This window comes from Anas acuta, chromosome 3 (assembly GCF_963932015.1).
Source record: "Anas acuta chromosome 3, bAnaAcu1.1, whole genome shotgun sequence".
Lineage (NCBI taxonomy): Eukaryota > Metazoa > Chordata > Aves > Anseriformes > Anatidae > Anas > Anas acuta.
In genome coordinates this window covers 114,903,635-114,920,092 of record NC_088981.1, presented here as the reverse complement: position 1 = coordinate 114,920,092, position 16,458 = coordinate 114,903,635, and the positions used below count along the sequence as shown (strand labels likewise).

The following is a 16,458-nucleotide window of genomic DNA, read 5'->3' as shown; positions in this document are numbered from 1 at the left end:
CCTAATCACAGTGTGTTTGGGGAAGTTATCCCTCACCGTTGCTAGTTAATCTTATAAGGAAGAGGATCAGGCCGTGCTACTGTCTGTATATGGGTTTGGTTTCCTGAAGAACTTTACCCCATATCACACTAATCCTGGCCAAGATGGGAGCCAGATCTTCTAGCAAAAACACAAACCAAGACAATTCCTTGCAGGTATAAGGACCAGATGCAAGTCTTCTGGAGCAAGTTTATTAAAATTTGTAGAGATATGTAGACCATGAAATTTGAAAACCTCATCTGTGCATTCAGTCTCTCCCGGAGACTTTATCTTTCAGTGCCAATCCCACTATTACTATTAAATATAAAAGAAAAAACATGAGCATCTGTTCTGGATGCCAAGGCAAGAACCTGTTCTGTGTCCTCTCATGGGGACAGACTTCTGCATGCCGATAATCTGTGCTTTGGGATGCAGTGCAGTTTTGTTAAGAAACTATTTTATTTTAGAAAAAAAAAAAAAAAGCAAAAGAGTCTTTTCTGGGCAGTCCAATGATCACTTTCAGAGTCTTTTCAAGCCATTCAGTTTGCTTGCTGAGGTGTTTGTTGTCATTCTTCTGTTGTTTGTGTTTTGGGGTTTGTGTGTGTTTGCATATGTGTGTGTGTGTGTGTGAAAACCATATGTTCAGCCCCAAATTCCAGATTTTCTAAAGGGATGATATCTCTCATTGCCAGACGATCTGCTTAGCTGGTCTAAGATACTGGAAAACACTAGTCATACTGCAAAAGAGAAAAAAAACTTTCAGATTATGTGATAAATAATAATCATAGAATCATAGAATATCCTGAGTTGGAAGGGACCCTTAAGGATCATCAAGTCCAACTCTTAATAATAATTAAAAAAAAAAAAAGGAACTGACAGCACCAAGCACTGAGAGCAAAAATGTTCCTGGATAACTCAGGAATTCTTAGCAGGATCTCTAAAGTCTTTCTGCTGCTAAATTGTAATCATGTTTTTAGTAACGTAATAGAAAACCTTTCTATTTTTCTTAATAATGAAATGCAAGGAAGCTTCTTTACCTGAAGCTTCTTTTGCATCTTGAAGTCTCTAATATGGAGATATGGAATTTCTCTATATAAATCTGCTGCTCCCTCTTTATTTTTAATGTCTCTGCCATTACTATTAAACAAAGTTTAAATGAGTGTTCAAAACCATGACTAGCTACAACATCTTGCAGCAGAAAGAAGCAGAAAATTAAGTATTAGAAACAGTAGAAGCAGAGTGTACTTTTGCATTTTTTTGCTTTGTATTGGAATAAATATGTAGAAGAAACTTTTAAATTCTGGTAAGGTATTAGATACTTTTTTTTCCCTAGCAAGGGGACAATTACAGACAACGTGACTTTCAGATTTTTCTTCTGAACATGAGCAAGTCTTGGTAGACTTTACTATATAAAACATGCAGGTTTCCTATGAACCTGATCCAAACATTCCAGGACTCCAGACAACATGCACGTCCTATAGAGAAATATGTCCTCCAAAGCCAATATTGCATGTCATGAGGCACCTGGACCAGGTAATAGGAACTGCAGAGATGAGTTAATTTCTTGCTAATTATTTATCTCTTCCAAAGAGTTTTGACTGTGAATTATCTTTCCTACAAGGCACTTGAGCTGCATCGTTATTGACCCTGTGTGTTACACATGGAGCAAGCGAGGAAACCTTTAGGAAATCCTCTGAATGTAGAGTCCCTGCTCCCTTGGGAGCTTTCATATCCAAGGGCAGACTGGATGTGTTAAAGTGAGTAATGAACCCATTCCCCCATGAAACACCCAGTCTTCATCAAATCCTCAACTCACCACAGTCCGACAGCAAGGGATCCCCTGCTTGCACCGTCCAAAGGCTCTTGTATTGGGTGGGGGGCAGTGGTCCGTGGAACAGGTACCCCCAGCCTGTTTGCATTGCACGGCGTTGTTAGGTGCTCGCATGAAACCTGTGAAAAGAAGCTGAGTCTTGATTTTCCTTCCCAAAGAAGACTAAGTACGAGTCAGGGCTGTAGCATGACAATAATATTTTAGTCTGCCTATGGTCTGGCCATGTTCACACCATTAAATTCTCTTCATATCCAAAAGAGGATATCACACATGGAGTGTTTGACTACTACAGAAATAGCCCAAGATTTAAACCCATTTTATTTCTATTTCTACTTTACCCTTTCCATACTCACCAAATCCCCTCAGGGTTTCCTCTGCCTTTATGGATCTCTTACCTAAAGAGCTTTGGAGCACTAGGAGGAGCACAGCAAAGAAAAGATAAATGATCTTCATGTCCGAATGCAGTGGCACAAGGTACAACAGCTACTAGGAAAAAGCACAAGAAAAGGTGCATTGGCCATTACTTGACCCCAATATTATGTATGACATATAAGCCGCAATTTGTAAATAAAAGTTGACATTTATGCAGTTGAGTAAGTGTTCTAGAATCAATCTATTGAAATACCTCTTTGTGAAGAAAGATATATTTTAAAGTTCATTTTAAAGTTTAAAGTTAAATATATTTTAAAGATATACTTTTAAAGTTCAGTTCATAAGATGAAGGAAATATATTTTACTCTCTTAAAACTTAAAAGAATAAAATGTATATAGTGATTTTCTCTCCATTGCATGCAAAGACAGCCAACATCAATGCCTCCTACATTCGTATTTCATAGACCCTGAATGTTATAACTTACATAAGATTAAAATAAAATAAAATAAAATAAAATAAAATAAAATAAAATAAAATAAAATAAAATAAAATAAAATAAAATAAAATAAAATAAAATAAAATAAAATAAAATAAAATAAAAATCTTCCAAGTCTTATTAAGCATTTTTTGCTAGGTGTCTTTTATAACTTATGTATAACATTGCCACATAAACAAAAGCATCAATACTTCTATTTACAGTTTTATTCTCTCTTTTTTTTTTTTTTTTCCCCTTCTTTTTGAGCAACTGGTTTGGGTCTGGCTGGGACAGAATTAACTTTCTACATGGGAGCCTATATGGTATGTTGCTGCATGTTTGTGGCAAGATGATTAATGACAAAAGTGCCCGTTTTATTTAATTATCACAGATTTTGATTCAGGGATATGTAGATAATGACTTAAACCATTCTAATTTCTCTGGATAATGAACACTCAGAAACTTTAATTGTAGAAATAATAATAATTTTTGTAGCTTACAAACCTACAAAAGCAAGTCCTTGAAAATATTTTTACAGAAAAAGCTGAGATATTTATCCCTTCTCTCCGTAACACCTCTATAACATACACCAGCTGAAAGCCTCAAAGCATATCCCCAGCATCAGTCCTTCCTGCAGGCTCTAATTACATTTTGCAAATGATACAAACCACAATAATCATACAGAATCACCATTATTGACTACAAGAATAATTTAAATGCATTGATCAAATATCAAGTATCATACTTTTCATTGTCCATAAGATTTTAATTAAGCCGCAGAAGCAGACACCTTGGAATGACAAATTTCATTTTAGATAAGCAAAGGATATTTAAAAAAAATATATATATATATGTATTTTTTCTCTTTATCAATTGTCTTCAGCTCATCCTAGAGGACTTGAGGCATCAGTAGGTAACACGTGGAGAGGGGGCACTCTGGCTGGTCTGTCCTACCTGGTTCCTCTTAGTGGGGTGCTCAGCTTCACAGGGTGATGCCTTGCCCCAAAACAACGGGGTTTATATATTCCTGCTGATGACAAAGCTGCCATAGACTGGCCAGCCAATGACTTGGGCTTCTCATGGCATTTCCCAGCAGCTGAAACATCACTTCCTAGAAGCCAACAAGCCAAATATGTTTAGGCCAAAGTGTCCCCCTGTGCTGCCAATACTGGGACAAAACCTTCAGCTCATGAATTCACAGAAGCACGCAGAATCGTAGAGTGGCTGAGGTTGGAGGCCACGTCCAGGATGGGCTACATCCAGGTGGCTTTTGAAAATCTCCAAGGAGGGAGACTCCAAAACCTCCCTGGGTAACCTATATCTGTTGTTATACTTGTTGGCAAATTTACTTTAAATTTCTTAAATATGGTGATTAAACTATCTGCTATTTTAACTCCTGTATATTGTTATTGACTTTAAATATCAGTTTGGCTACTCAAGATCATAAAAAGTATCAGTATTTAACCTGTATCTTACTAATTAAACCCAACCTGTACCTTAGTAATTAAATACACGTAATCCATGCATTAATATTGTATACCAGATATACCTTGACAGCTGTATTTCTAATTTACTTTTCTCTCTCCATGATGCTTCAAGGGATATTGTAGCATTTAAATTGTGTTCTTCTTTTAATGACCACATGCAGGCACATATATATCAGAGAACCATAAAATCATAGAACCATAAAATCATAGCATCGTTATTATATATATAAAGTATGGCTATATTTATTTTGTAATATATAAGTATTCTAACAAATAAAGACTGATTTTTCTAACCTGCTTTATATTTTATCTTAGCTAAATAACATACAAATAGAAAAAAAAAAAATCAGATATCCCAATCTATGATTTAGTCAATAACAGCCAGGATGCTAAGTAATTCCTTGTTTAAAATTACACATATTCTTATAATGATGGTATTTCTTACCCTCCCATTTCTCTACAGTCCTCCTAGGACGTTCACACTAATATATATATGTGTATATATATGCTTTAAGTCAGCTAGTATTTAGAAGAAGAGTCCTTCCACATGGTCATGCTAACAAAGTTTTAGATATAAATGCTATATATAAAATATTCTTCTAAATCCCAGCTGGCTTAAAGTAGATCTTTGTATCACCAAAATGCCACAGACTCCTGTGCTCTGTGAACATTCAGGGATTGATTCGTTTTTTCACTTTTAGGCAAGTGCCATCCGGGATGTCCTTGTGTCCCTCCTGGCCAGCCAGGCTGCTCCAGCAAGGCTTGGTCTTCTCTCTCATGATCCTTGTCTGCCAGCCCCATCTCACCCAGAGCATTGCAGATTCCTCTGGGTGTTGGAGTGAAGGCCACTGAATCAAGCCCCTTGTGTCTATTTATCATTTCTATCCTGCTATGGCTTACCTCTGATGTCGGGGAGTCCTCAGACAGCTTCAGGCCAAAAGGATCCTCCACCCTCTCTTTGCCATCCTCTTCTCCCCGTGTGCTCTGTACAAATGACAGGAAGGGATAACAGACCTTTGGAACGATTGCCCAATGCTTGTCCTTACGGCACGTCCACAATTAGCAAGAATATCATGAAATCCAGCTGGGGAAATGTCCTGCTGCCTGTTCAGTGGCCTTGGCCAGCACCGTGGAAACCTGCCCAGACCTGACTTGACCAAAAGCTGCCTGGAAATCACCCCTGCTGTCTGGTGTTTTCTGCCACAGCACTGCATGAGCAGCACTAATATTTGTCTGTGCTTCAGGTTTTATTACAAGGCCAGGCTTCACCAAGATTTTACCCATGGTGATGGGGCCAAAACATAGATTAAATAACCTGAAGGTGGGCACATGAGATGCCTTTCCTTTCGGTCAACTCAAGCAAATCTAAATCTGATAGCTTTATAGCTGGCAAGGACCAGACCTCTTGCCTGGTGGGACACAGCACAGCACAATCTGACTGCCAAGCTGACAGCTGCTGCATGCATCTGGGTCTTCCCACCATCCTTGAACTACAGAAACAAACTTCTCAAGGCATGGGCTATCAAGTCTGAAAGTTATCAAGCATGGCTTGATTTTTTTTAAGTTGCTGGCTCACGTACAATGATTTGTTTGTCATTTTTTTAGGGGTTGGAACTTCTAGAGCAGAGAGTAGGATAAGCAAGGGTGCATCCAGAGGAGATGGGGTAACACGAGGGACTGGGAAGGTTCCCAAAGAAACAAGGACCAGATAACCTGAGAAATAAATACGAGGCTGGCAGGCATGCTGGTTATCCTGCCAGAGTCTGGACAGTCTGAGAAAGATTAATTGAAAGTTTGTATCAGGAAGAACACTGAAACAGCAGAAAAAAATTAAGAGTAAACTCTAAGAAGCATCACTAGAAATGGAAATGTGATCCATTATGGTAGTGTATGAAAGGTGGTATGAATTTAAGTTAAAATTTCATATACTACTATGGAATAAACTGTTAACTATACAACTAGGAAGCCGAAAAGAAAGCAGTGCTCATTCTTTTATTGACATGGACAAAAGACAACCAGGAAAGATGAAAAGGACAAAACATTACGGAGGCATATGATGGCCATGCTGCTGTTGCAAGCTAGAAAATTAAGCTGCATGCTGAAGGCAGAACAAAGACCCCACAGGACCTAGGCAGCAGTCATTGCGTGTTCCCAGGTATTTCACATAACCCTGTGGCTTAACGTCTCTTGCAAAAAGTGAAATGCTCTAAGATGGATTGCACCAAGATCGGGGGATTTGTGGTCAAAGCAGTTCCAAAGCAGTGCCTCCTGTCTCATTGGAAGACACCAAAGTGCAGAACAAAGCTAGCTGGGAAAGGCTTTGTTCATTGGCTCATGCCTGCTCTGGCAGCAACCCCAAATTTTATATAAAGCGGCATGTTTGGGTCTAGGGCACCTGCTGGAGAAGAGAGACAGAAGGCAGTGGTGAGTGATCCTGCACATCCTCTACTGGTAACTCCTCCTGTACCTTGTCCTGGACAGGCACCATCACCTCCTTCTCCTTTTCCACTGCTTTTGCTTTCATTCTTCTTCAATCCAAGAAGTATTCAGCACTCATTAACCCCACCCATCTCATTAGTGCAGTGAGTGTGGCCATGTGTGCATGTCCTGCAGGACCACGGGTGGCTTGCAGGGAATGCAGGAGGAAGCTGTTTTGCTGACCTCCAAAGGGAGTGGAGAGAGACCCAGAAACATCCACTTTAGGCATCAGAGGTTGCCTCTTGAGCTACATAACTTGCCCAATTTTCAGTCCCTTTTGGGCTGAGTTCAAGAGTCCTCTTCTGACTTTCAGAAGGATGATGGTAGTAGATTCAGTCTCTGAACACTTTGTGAACTACAGCAGGGTTGAAAGTGAATAATGCATGGGTCTGTGATTGTTTCAGAGTGATCTGTCCTGTGCCGTACAGGTATCACTTTTCAATGCAAGAAGACCAACACCCCTAACATAGACAGAATACCAGGACAATTTAAGTTGAAAGGGACTGTGGGGACTTCTTGCCTGAATCCCTGCTCAAAGAAGATGTGGTTAGGTTGGGTTAGAGGTCCATTTAGGAAGGTTTTAAATGTCTCCAAGGATGCAGTTTCCACTGCATTCTTCATTCAAGTTCACTGTATTTTATAAGCCTCTGGGTTTTGTCATTCATGGCATGTTTTAAGCACTCCCCCAGTCAGGAGGGAGCAGGCCATGTGGTGAATTTTGTGATCTTGTGATCTCTGTTCCTTGCAGATAAGGACTTCACAGCTCAGCAGTGGCCATGAGGATCCTTTACCAGCTCCTGGCTGTCCTCTTCATGGTGCTCCAAGGGGTGGCAGGTAAGCTGTGACCTTGGCAGGCTGGAGAGCTGGGCCTACAGGAGTGCCAAGAGGTTCACCAAGGAGAAACCCAAAGTCCTGTCCCTTGAGGAGGAACAGGCCCAGTACCAGGACAAGCCAAGGGCACCCATCCCAAAGTGGCTCTGCAGAAACGGACCTGGGGAGCCTCCTTGGAGAGCTCCCCGAGCCCAAGGGCATGGGGCTGGGCACCCTGCTGTGGCAGGCGGGGACAGGGGCACCCAGAGGTGCCCCCAGCCCCAGCTGTGCTGCAATTCTGTGATTCTGAGATGTGAAGAGGAATTAGAGTGGAAAGTGCATCCACTTCTGCTCACCTGCGAGGTAACCAACTATTCTTTTTTTTTTCACCATGCAGGTCAGCACTTCTTCCCTAGGCCAACCGACCCTTGCGTACTCCAAAATGGACTCTGCTTCCCGGGGATATGTCGGCGGCCATATTACTGGGTTGGAACGTGCCATAATGGAGGTTCCTGCTGTGTGAAGTACGTGAAAGTGCAAGGCATCCCCTCAGCAGTGACTGAGATCCGCCTGGTATTTTCTCCTGAGTGACCTCTGAGAGGCACAGCTGCTGACACCATCTTCTCTCACTTCTCCGACACCAGCTTTGCTGGCACGGAGGGTCCTCGGGGGGCATTCACGTTCCATGGCAGCTGATCTTGTGGTGCCGTGACATAAACCAGATAGATCCTCCTAAAATAACATTGCAGAAAACCTCCTGGTGGGTAACCTGAGACTGTCTCTTTTTCTCCATGCAGGGGGTGGAGGCACTGATGACCACCTGGATTCTCCTTGGAAATCCTTTCCGCATCTACCTAGTGGCCTCTCAATCACACTGACCCCATCACTCCTAGTGGCACCAGGTCTTGCTCCCACAACTTTCCTTTGCACTGAAGCAAACAACAGCATCTGCGAAAACATAAATTTGGACCAGGCCTCACCATGGAACCATTTATTTCCTCTCTTTAATAAAATTACTTCTGATGGCATTCATATGGTTGAACTTTGACTGTGTTTGGTGGGGAAGGAGGGGATTTTTCCTAGGAACACATGGGCTACAAGCAGTAACACACAGGTGGGCTGGTGGCTTGTAGAGTCTGCAGAAAAGAGGCTGAGGTGAAACATCAGTCTCTACGATTACACGAAAGGAGGCTGTAGCGAGATGGGTGACAAGGGCATGAGGAAATCAGCCTCAAATTGTGCCAGGGGAGGTTTGGATTAGATATCAGGAAGAATTTCTTCACAGAAGGAGGGTTTAGGCATTGGAACAGGCTACCCAGGGAAGTGGAGATGCCCCCATCCCTGGAGACATTTAGGAGACATGGGGATGTAGTGCTTAGGAACATGCTTTAGTGGTGGACCTTGTGGTGTTAGGTGATGGTTGGACTTAAAGATCTTTAGGGTGTTTTCCAGCCTTAACGATTCTATGATCTAACACTTATGTCCTTCCACACTTGGGGGAAAAGTGAGGACATTTTATCCTCTGCCCTCCAGTGGCCACATCCTTAGAAGACTCCTGCAGTGACCATGGTCAGGAAAGAAACCTAATATCTCTCTGTGCTCGGTGCTAGTGTACAAGTACACATTCCAGTAGTTTCAAAGCTGCTTTTTCAAGGAATTTTATTATTTTGGACTGAGATGTCAGAGACAGGTTTTGTGCTTTCATTCTCTTTTTCTCTGTCATCGTTGCCTACCACTGTAGAAAATGCCAGGGTATCTCCAGCTATTTCCTTCAGTGAGCCTGGAGGCATTAGAGACATTTTGCTCCTGAGGAGACCTCATGGAAGTGAAATCCAGCAACATTTTGGATGACATCAGACCCCTGACAGGACACAAATTAGAAAAGAGGTACAAAGAGGGGACGAGGACACTAGCAAACACATTCCCAGTCTGTGGTCCTTACTGCTGGCACAGTAGCACCAAAGGGCTGGACTCTGCTCCTAGCTTGATACCTTTAGCTGTCAAGTCAAATAGAAGATGGAGTGGGATCTGTCCATGGAGATTTTAACCTCATATTATGATTTCTCCCTGGTTAATCAAGATAACTAGAGGATCATTAAATTCATCATCTTGGTTAGATAGTTTTAGTGCACTAATCAAAGCTAATAACCACGTACATATTTGTTGCTAATTGAGATTATCTAAACTTGTCTCAAAGCTTTATCTGATATCTGTAATGCACTACATCCATTACAGATGCACCTATAAATACAGAACACCATCTAAATACTGGCTATCCTCCACTGAGTGGATCTCCTTCAGTAGTACAACAGCTGGTAACAGCTTTTGCAGTGATTCTAGAGAAATCTGAATTTCTTTATACTGTACACTCCACAATTGCATCAAAATGCATTCACCTCGTATGCAATGGTTATGCCTTATGGCAAGAATTCAACACACATGAAGGAGGTTAAGGGATGCCATCACCACACAACTGAGGAACATTGCTTTGCCTGTACCTGAATACAATGACCTCAAGATGCCTGAAGCCTTCATTGCAATGCACAAACTGTCCTCTGGAGGTGAGGGGTGGAACAGCAGTCAGGTATTGGTGTAGTAGCATTTGAAATGAGGTTTATTAAAAAAATATACTATTTTTAATAATAATAATTTTATTAAATAATTTATTAATGATTTCATTAAGTAATTTAATTAAAATTGACGCTATAAAAGACCTCCTTAATATTTTCTACTTTTTCTTTTTTTTTTTCTTCTTTTTTTTTTTTTTTTTCACCAGAAAACTAATAGGAGCCAAGTTTGGAATTATCCCTTCATTTTGCTCCTAACTGCTTCAGGTTGAGTAACAGTTACGGTTGGTAGGCAAGCTAACCACAAACTCTTGGCAAGTTGTGAAGCAACTACATGTTATGCCATTTTCTTTCCCTCCATTTCCTTGCTTTATGGTCAGAAGTTCATAGACACACCAGGAATTGAACTATCAAATTTTTATACTGAAAAAAAACACACCACAACAATTCATTTTTTAAAATATGTAGAAAATAAAAAGCTACTTCATTCATATCAGGATATATGATATTTCATATATAGGATATATAATATATCCTATATATCCTATATATCATATGAAATATATGATATATTTCATATATAGGATATATGATACTGAAATATGATATGAAAAAATATTTAGTATTGGTGCCTTTAGATAGCTGCTGGGTACACCAAAGTCAACAAATGACTTGGTGTGACGGAAGATTAGTAAATAGGAAACGATCCACACACCTTAGAGATGGCTGATGCTCCTCAAGTCTGTTGTATGGATTAACAGATTGAGTTTGGGTTGGATTTTGCTTTTGAATAGAACAATAAATGAAAGTAAATTTGAATGGGTGCTTGGAGGCCCAGCTGCACCTTCAGAACAGAGCCAATTTCAAAGAGACAGGATTGCTTATGGCCTTGCCTAACTGAGTTTGAATATCCACAGGTAACAAGATACTATAAACTTGCTGGGACCCCATTCAAGTATTTGACAATCCTCATTTTGACAGGTTTTTAACTTTACATCTAACTGGAATTTCCCCAGCTACAATTTGTGTCTGTTACCTCTCATCACTGTGAACCTCAGGTAAGAGTGTGGCTCCATCTCCTCCATAGCTACCATCAGGTAGTTATAAACAAAATTAGATTCCCCTTTAACTATCTTTTTCTCCAAGCTGAACAAAGATGGGTCCCTCAGCCTCTTCTCATATTGCCAATCCCCCAGTACAAACTCTCCAGGTTTAAAAGAGAAAGAAATACTGGATGCACACTACAGGACCTGGTGGTGGTATAACCCACATTAGGCATTGCAGTACCTTCAGAATACCTTTGGAGCACCTTTAAAGTAAAACATCTTGTTCACTTTCCTCCTAGAGAATATAGTTTGCATGCATGAAAATCCCTCTGTAACCTGAACCAGCATGATATCACAGAAGAACATCAGGGTATTACTTCAAAACTACGCTAATGCAAATGAAAACTTCACTGTGGGTGCTTCTGTAGGAATGTCAGTGTTCACCTGTGAATAAACAAGCAAGACAGATGTTAGGAACTTAAATATATATATATATATACATATATATAAATGAAGATGTGGAAACAAAGGAATAAACACAATTAGGCACTATACAAATCCAAGATGTATTTTGGTTATTGTATGTGATTGTAGCTAGACTGTTCCCAAAGGCTCTATGTTCTTATATTCTGTATTTATGATACAGAAAATAAACTGACGGGGAGAGCACACAGATGCTCTGTATTGCAGTGCTTTCTGTTGCTCCCAACTAGGAATGGTTCGACATATGTCCCAAGATGTTTGACACATACCACTGTGGTTTAACGCATCTTACACAAACCGGAGTGTCACAAGAGGTGTTGCATGAAGAACCTGGGATTTTCCAGGAGCAAATCTTCAGCAGGCTCAGATGCAAACCCTGCTTTTTGACTGGAAAGCGAGAAGCAACTCGTTTCTGGTTGGATTAGAAGTCACCAAAAAGATGAGTCCCATTTTGATTGGCTCGATGTACACTTGGTGGAAAGAGAAAGCAATCGTCACTACCTATAGCAGATACGTTATAAAAGAGGCTTTCATCCCACAACTAAAGCCCCGTGGAAGGAAGGGACCAAGAAGAGTTCGTTTGGCCTTTGGGCTCATCTAGTACCTGGTAAATTCTCAGTTCTTTTCAGTCTTTCTTTTAATATCTTCTATTGTTATGTGTTTTTTGCTTTGTTGTTGTGTTTTTTGTTTTGTTTTGTTTTGTTTTGTTTTACAAACAAAACTCTGCATTATTAACCTAAATTTTTAAGTTACTAAAAATGTTAATCTACACTGTTACACAGGTTGAGTAAGCAGTTCAAATGTGAGCTAATATCTACTAGGCTTTAATAAAGATACTCTGCTTATTAACTCCTAGGAAAAAATGGGTCTAGGTCAGGTTGCTTTAAAGAGGTCTGTGGGCCAGAGAAGTTGCTGGCTGCTTAGGCAGAAACCAGAATATATTCAGTATCTATGGTAAGAACTTTATTTCATTTTCAGAATGAAGTTAACTTTATTTATTTCTCCCGATATTTTCAAATATTCAGAATTTGGAGTGGACTTCTGATACTAATTGCAAATCCCCTTTGGGCTACTCTCTGTCATCCTATTTGCAGAAATACAATATTCCATCACAACCTCGTTTCCCTGCCTTGCTTAAGAGAAAATAATTTGTTCTGGATCAGAATGCCAAGATATATGATTAAATACCTCCTTCCTATCCAGAAGCCCCTTCTAGGCTAACTTATCCCATTTTACAAATATTGGTTGCATTAATCATTGACTGTTTTAATGAAATCATTGCATGTTTGTTTTTTAAAATTTCAGTCATTCTAGAATAAAACTGGTGATTTTGAGCAAATAGCTTTTAGCTGCTACTTCTTGATAAGTTTTAAAGTTGCAAAATGAATGTTTATTCTTGTAGTTTTTAAGCTTGTCTGTAGGATCACCTCTTTCTGCTGTGTTGTTTATTTATTAGATAAAACATTTCACCAAACCTAAGGTCACGTCTGCATTTTGGCTGACTATTTGCAAAATGTGAGAGGAAATCTGAATTATAATAATTAAATAATCACATACCCCGAAAGCATGTTGCCCCACACATCTTTCCTTTTCCCAGAAATGCTCACACAGGAGACATAGGGCCACATAGATATTACTGGGTATGTTTGAAAGTTTGAAGAAAAAGTAATATAAGTTCCATTTTGATTAATACAATGTTTGTGCAGTTCAGAGGACAGTAGGTTTGAGGGCTGTCTGTCACACCTTTCTTGGTCCTCTTCCTTATAGTGGCTCAGCAGATCTGCAACCATGAGGATCCTTTACCTGCTCTTCTCTGTCCTTTTCCTGGTGCTCCAGGTTTCTCCAGGTAAGATGAAAAAGGAACAAAAGGATGCTAGGAAGGGATTTTTGTGCACCTGAAGCAAGCTTCCTGGTGCATTTTAAGCACTACTAGTTAAAATTACTAGAAAGTAAACAGGAGTTAATCAAATACTCAGCTTCGTGCCTGTGCTGTCCACATCCCCTCTGAAAACTCTTTCCAAGTTTGAGAAATGATGATTGCTGACAAAAACAACAATAACAATTCCTTCTTGCTGCTGTCTTCCTAAAATATTTGTGCTAAATGTTCTGGAGTTAGACACTTGATACTCTGCCTGTGCTGGCCATGGTTTTTGAACAACAAAGTGGTGCATATGTGGGCAAAAATGAAGACTGGCCATCTATTTTTGGATAGGAACCAGTAGTGAAGCCTCTGAGGCATGTCTGTGTTCCCTAAGGCAAAGGACAAGGAGCCAGGAGGTCTGTGTCTTTCCCAGCCTGTGCTTTAATGCTGGAATTTCTGCCTCCATGACCAAGATACAGGGTTGGGACTTTGGGAGACCTACCCCTGAGTGTTCAGCAATGCCACATAGGCATTTGTCAGTATGACCTCCTTCCTTAAAATGCTGTCACTGGAATGCAGAAGAGTCCATGTAAAAATGGACACGTGGAAGGACAAGGGGAAGGATTTTCAAATCTGCTTTGAGAGCTCTTACCTGTCCTTTCCACATGGCCAAATCTGGGCAACTGTCCTTAAGAGCAGTTATTGGTGAAGGCAGCTCAATGAATGGGAAGTCCTGCTGGCACCAAGACTGCATTCGCCCTGCCCTGCAGAATCGGAGGGAAGTAACTTTGTTCTTGTTGTTGCAGGATTGTCTTTGCCCCAGCGGGACATGTTTCTCTGTAGGAAAGGCTCCTGCCACTTTGGAAGATGTCCCATCCACCTGGTCAGAGTTGGAAGTTGCTTTGGGTTCCGCTCCTGCTGCAAATTGTGAGTTTTATGTTCAGTGAGGTTCATCCAAAGCAGACAAACATTCATTGCCCATGTCTTTAACCCCAAAGTGCCATTGCATGTTCAGATCGGACATAAGAAAAAAATAATATGTCATGAGGACCATCTGGTCTTGAAGTAGGTTGCTAGAAGAGCTCTGTGGTGCTCTTTCTCCTGATATGTGCTCCATGATGTCCCTCAGCAAGAAGGGCAAAGTATAGTTAGAAATGTCAACCATGTGCTGCCCCAGCTCGCTTTGACCCCCTTATAGCTCCTATGATGGAGCAAAATATCAGGGTTTATTTTCAGAGCTGGGTTGCTGTGGTGCTTGGGGAACAAATAGGAATTCAGTTTTACTGCAGGGTGAACAGAGATCTGAGTGTTATCAGATGTGTGCAGAAAAAATGCAACTATGTCATAAAAAGAAACTCTCAGACAAAAGATAACCCTTTCTATTTTCAGTCGGGAATGAACGCGTTCACCCCAATATCAAGGGACAGCAATTTAATTCCTTGCTTTTCCTGGAGCAATAGGAAAGCACTGCTCCCACTCACAGGTGTGAGAGCACAAGGCTGCCCCAGCCTGACTTGCACCTGGCATTAGGTATTTGGGAATGTATATACGCAGGAGGAAAATATGCATGGACTGCGATTAAGTAGGGAAGGAATGCAAATACATTTTTTTTCTCTCTTTGTGCAGCCCATGGGATGTATAAAAACTTCATGGACTTTCCATTCAAGAGCTATGAAAATTTCTTCCAGGAACCTTCTCTGAATCCCCTTCCTGTTACAACCAGTGGATCCTGCTACAACAATGTCTCAAGCACCTCTCGTTTTCAATGCAAAAAGCTTTATGATATAGAGTAAATGCAAAGGTATTCTGCATTGCCTTTCCTCCTTTTGAATAAATTGCCATTGCGTAGCATTCACATTGCTGAAATGTGGGTGTCTGTTACATGGGCTGAGGGTGATGACTGTACCTGGGGTTTGATACACGAACCACAAAGGTTAGCAATTTACAGTGTGCCAACTGCTCCTTAATTTGGGTTTTTCATGGATATGTAGCTGTCAAGGGCTAGACAGACATAGACTTAGGATCTTTCCCTTAAGTACAGAGATAAAGTGGCTGGAAGAACTCAGCTTCCCTTTGTGGGAAGGTACTCAGATGCCAAAATTTGCCAAATTTGCCAAAACAAACAAATTAAAGCAAAACAAAACAAACAAAAACATGCAGAAACCCTTTCTTTTCTTTTGGGAAAGAGGAATAGAAATAACTTAAAAAAAAAAAAAAAAGATATCCATCATGTGTTAAAACGTCAGCACATGGGACTCAGGGACTCAGTGCTGTGGCTGCTGGAAGCTGCCTGTGAGCATCCCTAGAAAGATGTAGGCCTATTTTCTTATTATTTTTTTTAATAATGCAACAGGTTCAGACACTTCTTTGCTCTCCAGAGGTTGTTTGTCTTGTAGTTTCACAGCAAAAGGTGTAAGTTTTGCCTTTTATTTTTCACCTGTCCCTCTGAGAAGATGCATAAAAGCCAATAGCTGGAGAATTATAGCTTATGCCCGTCTCTCTTCATTAGTTCCTCTGTCACCCCATGACACGCTGCCTCCAGTTCTCAGTTGGGATACACACATTTCTGACATGCTGCTCAGGAGGTGATTTTATTTGTGTGCCAAAAACACAGCACTTATATGTCCCGCTTTGCACTTCTTAGGTGGGAACAATCTTATCTTCAGGTGTCCCATCTGACTTCTAATCCTCTGTGGTATAATTTCTTATGTAGTGATATAAAAACTCATATCCTGTTTTTTTTTCCCTGTCATTTCTGTATGATAGCCAAAGGCAGGGGCTGTCATGCCAAATTCAGGTAGCATAGTGACTAGGGCAACTCTTAAATAGGACAAGGATTCCTTTCTCCTTTTTCCCCATTGGCCTTGCGACACATGCTAGGAAGCAAGTATGGGAAGTGAAAAGAAGCAACACCCCCCAAAAAATAAAATTAAAATAAAATAAAATAAAATATTCCATGAGAGCAGAGCAGAGGGGGAGAATCCCCTCCCTTGCCCTGCTGGCCACACTGCTGCAGCCCAGGGGTGGGT

The 16,458-nt window shown here is 40.6% G+C and overlaps 3 protein-coding genes across 3 annotated transcripts; 2 read left to right on the top strand and 1 right to left on the bottom strand.

Annotated features, from left to right (window-relative positions):
- Nucleotides 1-746: 746 nt before the first annotated feature.
- LOC137853106 (gallinacin-8-like) lies at nt 747-5,024 on the bottom strand. The gene is made up of 4 exons (XM_068675128.1): nt 4,880-5,024; nt 2,245-2,332; nt 1,835-1,968; nt 747-755 (listed from the first exon to the last, which is right to left on the bottom strand). Exons 1-4 carry the CDS (start codon nt 4,997-4,999, stop codon nt 747-749), a joined length of 351 nt encoding a protein of 116 aa, XP_068531229.1. The 5' UTR covers nt 5,000-5,024.
- On the top strand, nt 3,841-8,410 carry LOC137854909 (gallinacin-7-like). The gene is made up of 4 exons (XM_068678883.1): nt 3,841-4,007; nt 7,411-7,496; nt 7,870-7,996; nt 8,270-8,410. Exons 2-4 carry the CDS (start codon nt 7,439-7,441, stop codon nt 8,283-8,285), a joined length of 201 nt encoding a protein of 66 aa, XP_068534984.1. The 5' UTR covers nt 3,841-4,007; nt 7,411-7,438; the 3' UTR covers nt 8,286-8,410.
- A 3,723-nt stretch (nt 8,411-12,133) lies between these two features.
- Nucleotides 12,134-15,284, top strand: LOC137853120 (antimicrobial peptide THP2-like). Its single transcript, XM_068675135.1, has 4 exons — nt 12,134-12,175; nt 13,336-13,414; nt 14,236-14,356; nt 15,056-15,284. The coding sequence occupies exons 2-4, from the start codon at nt 13,357-13,359 to the stop codon at nt 15,069-15,071; spliced, it is 195 nt and encodes a 64-aa protein (XP_068531236.1). The 5' UTR covers nt 12,134-12,175; nt 13,336-13,356; the 3' UTR covers nt 15,072-15,284.
- The last annotated feature ends 1,174 nt before the right edge of the window (nt 15,285-16,458 follow it).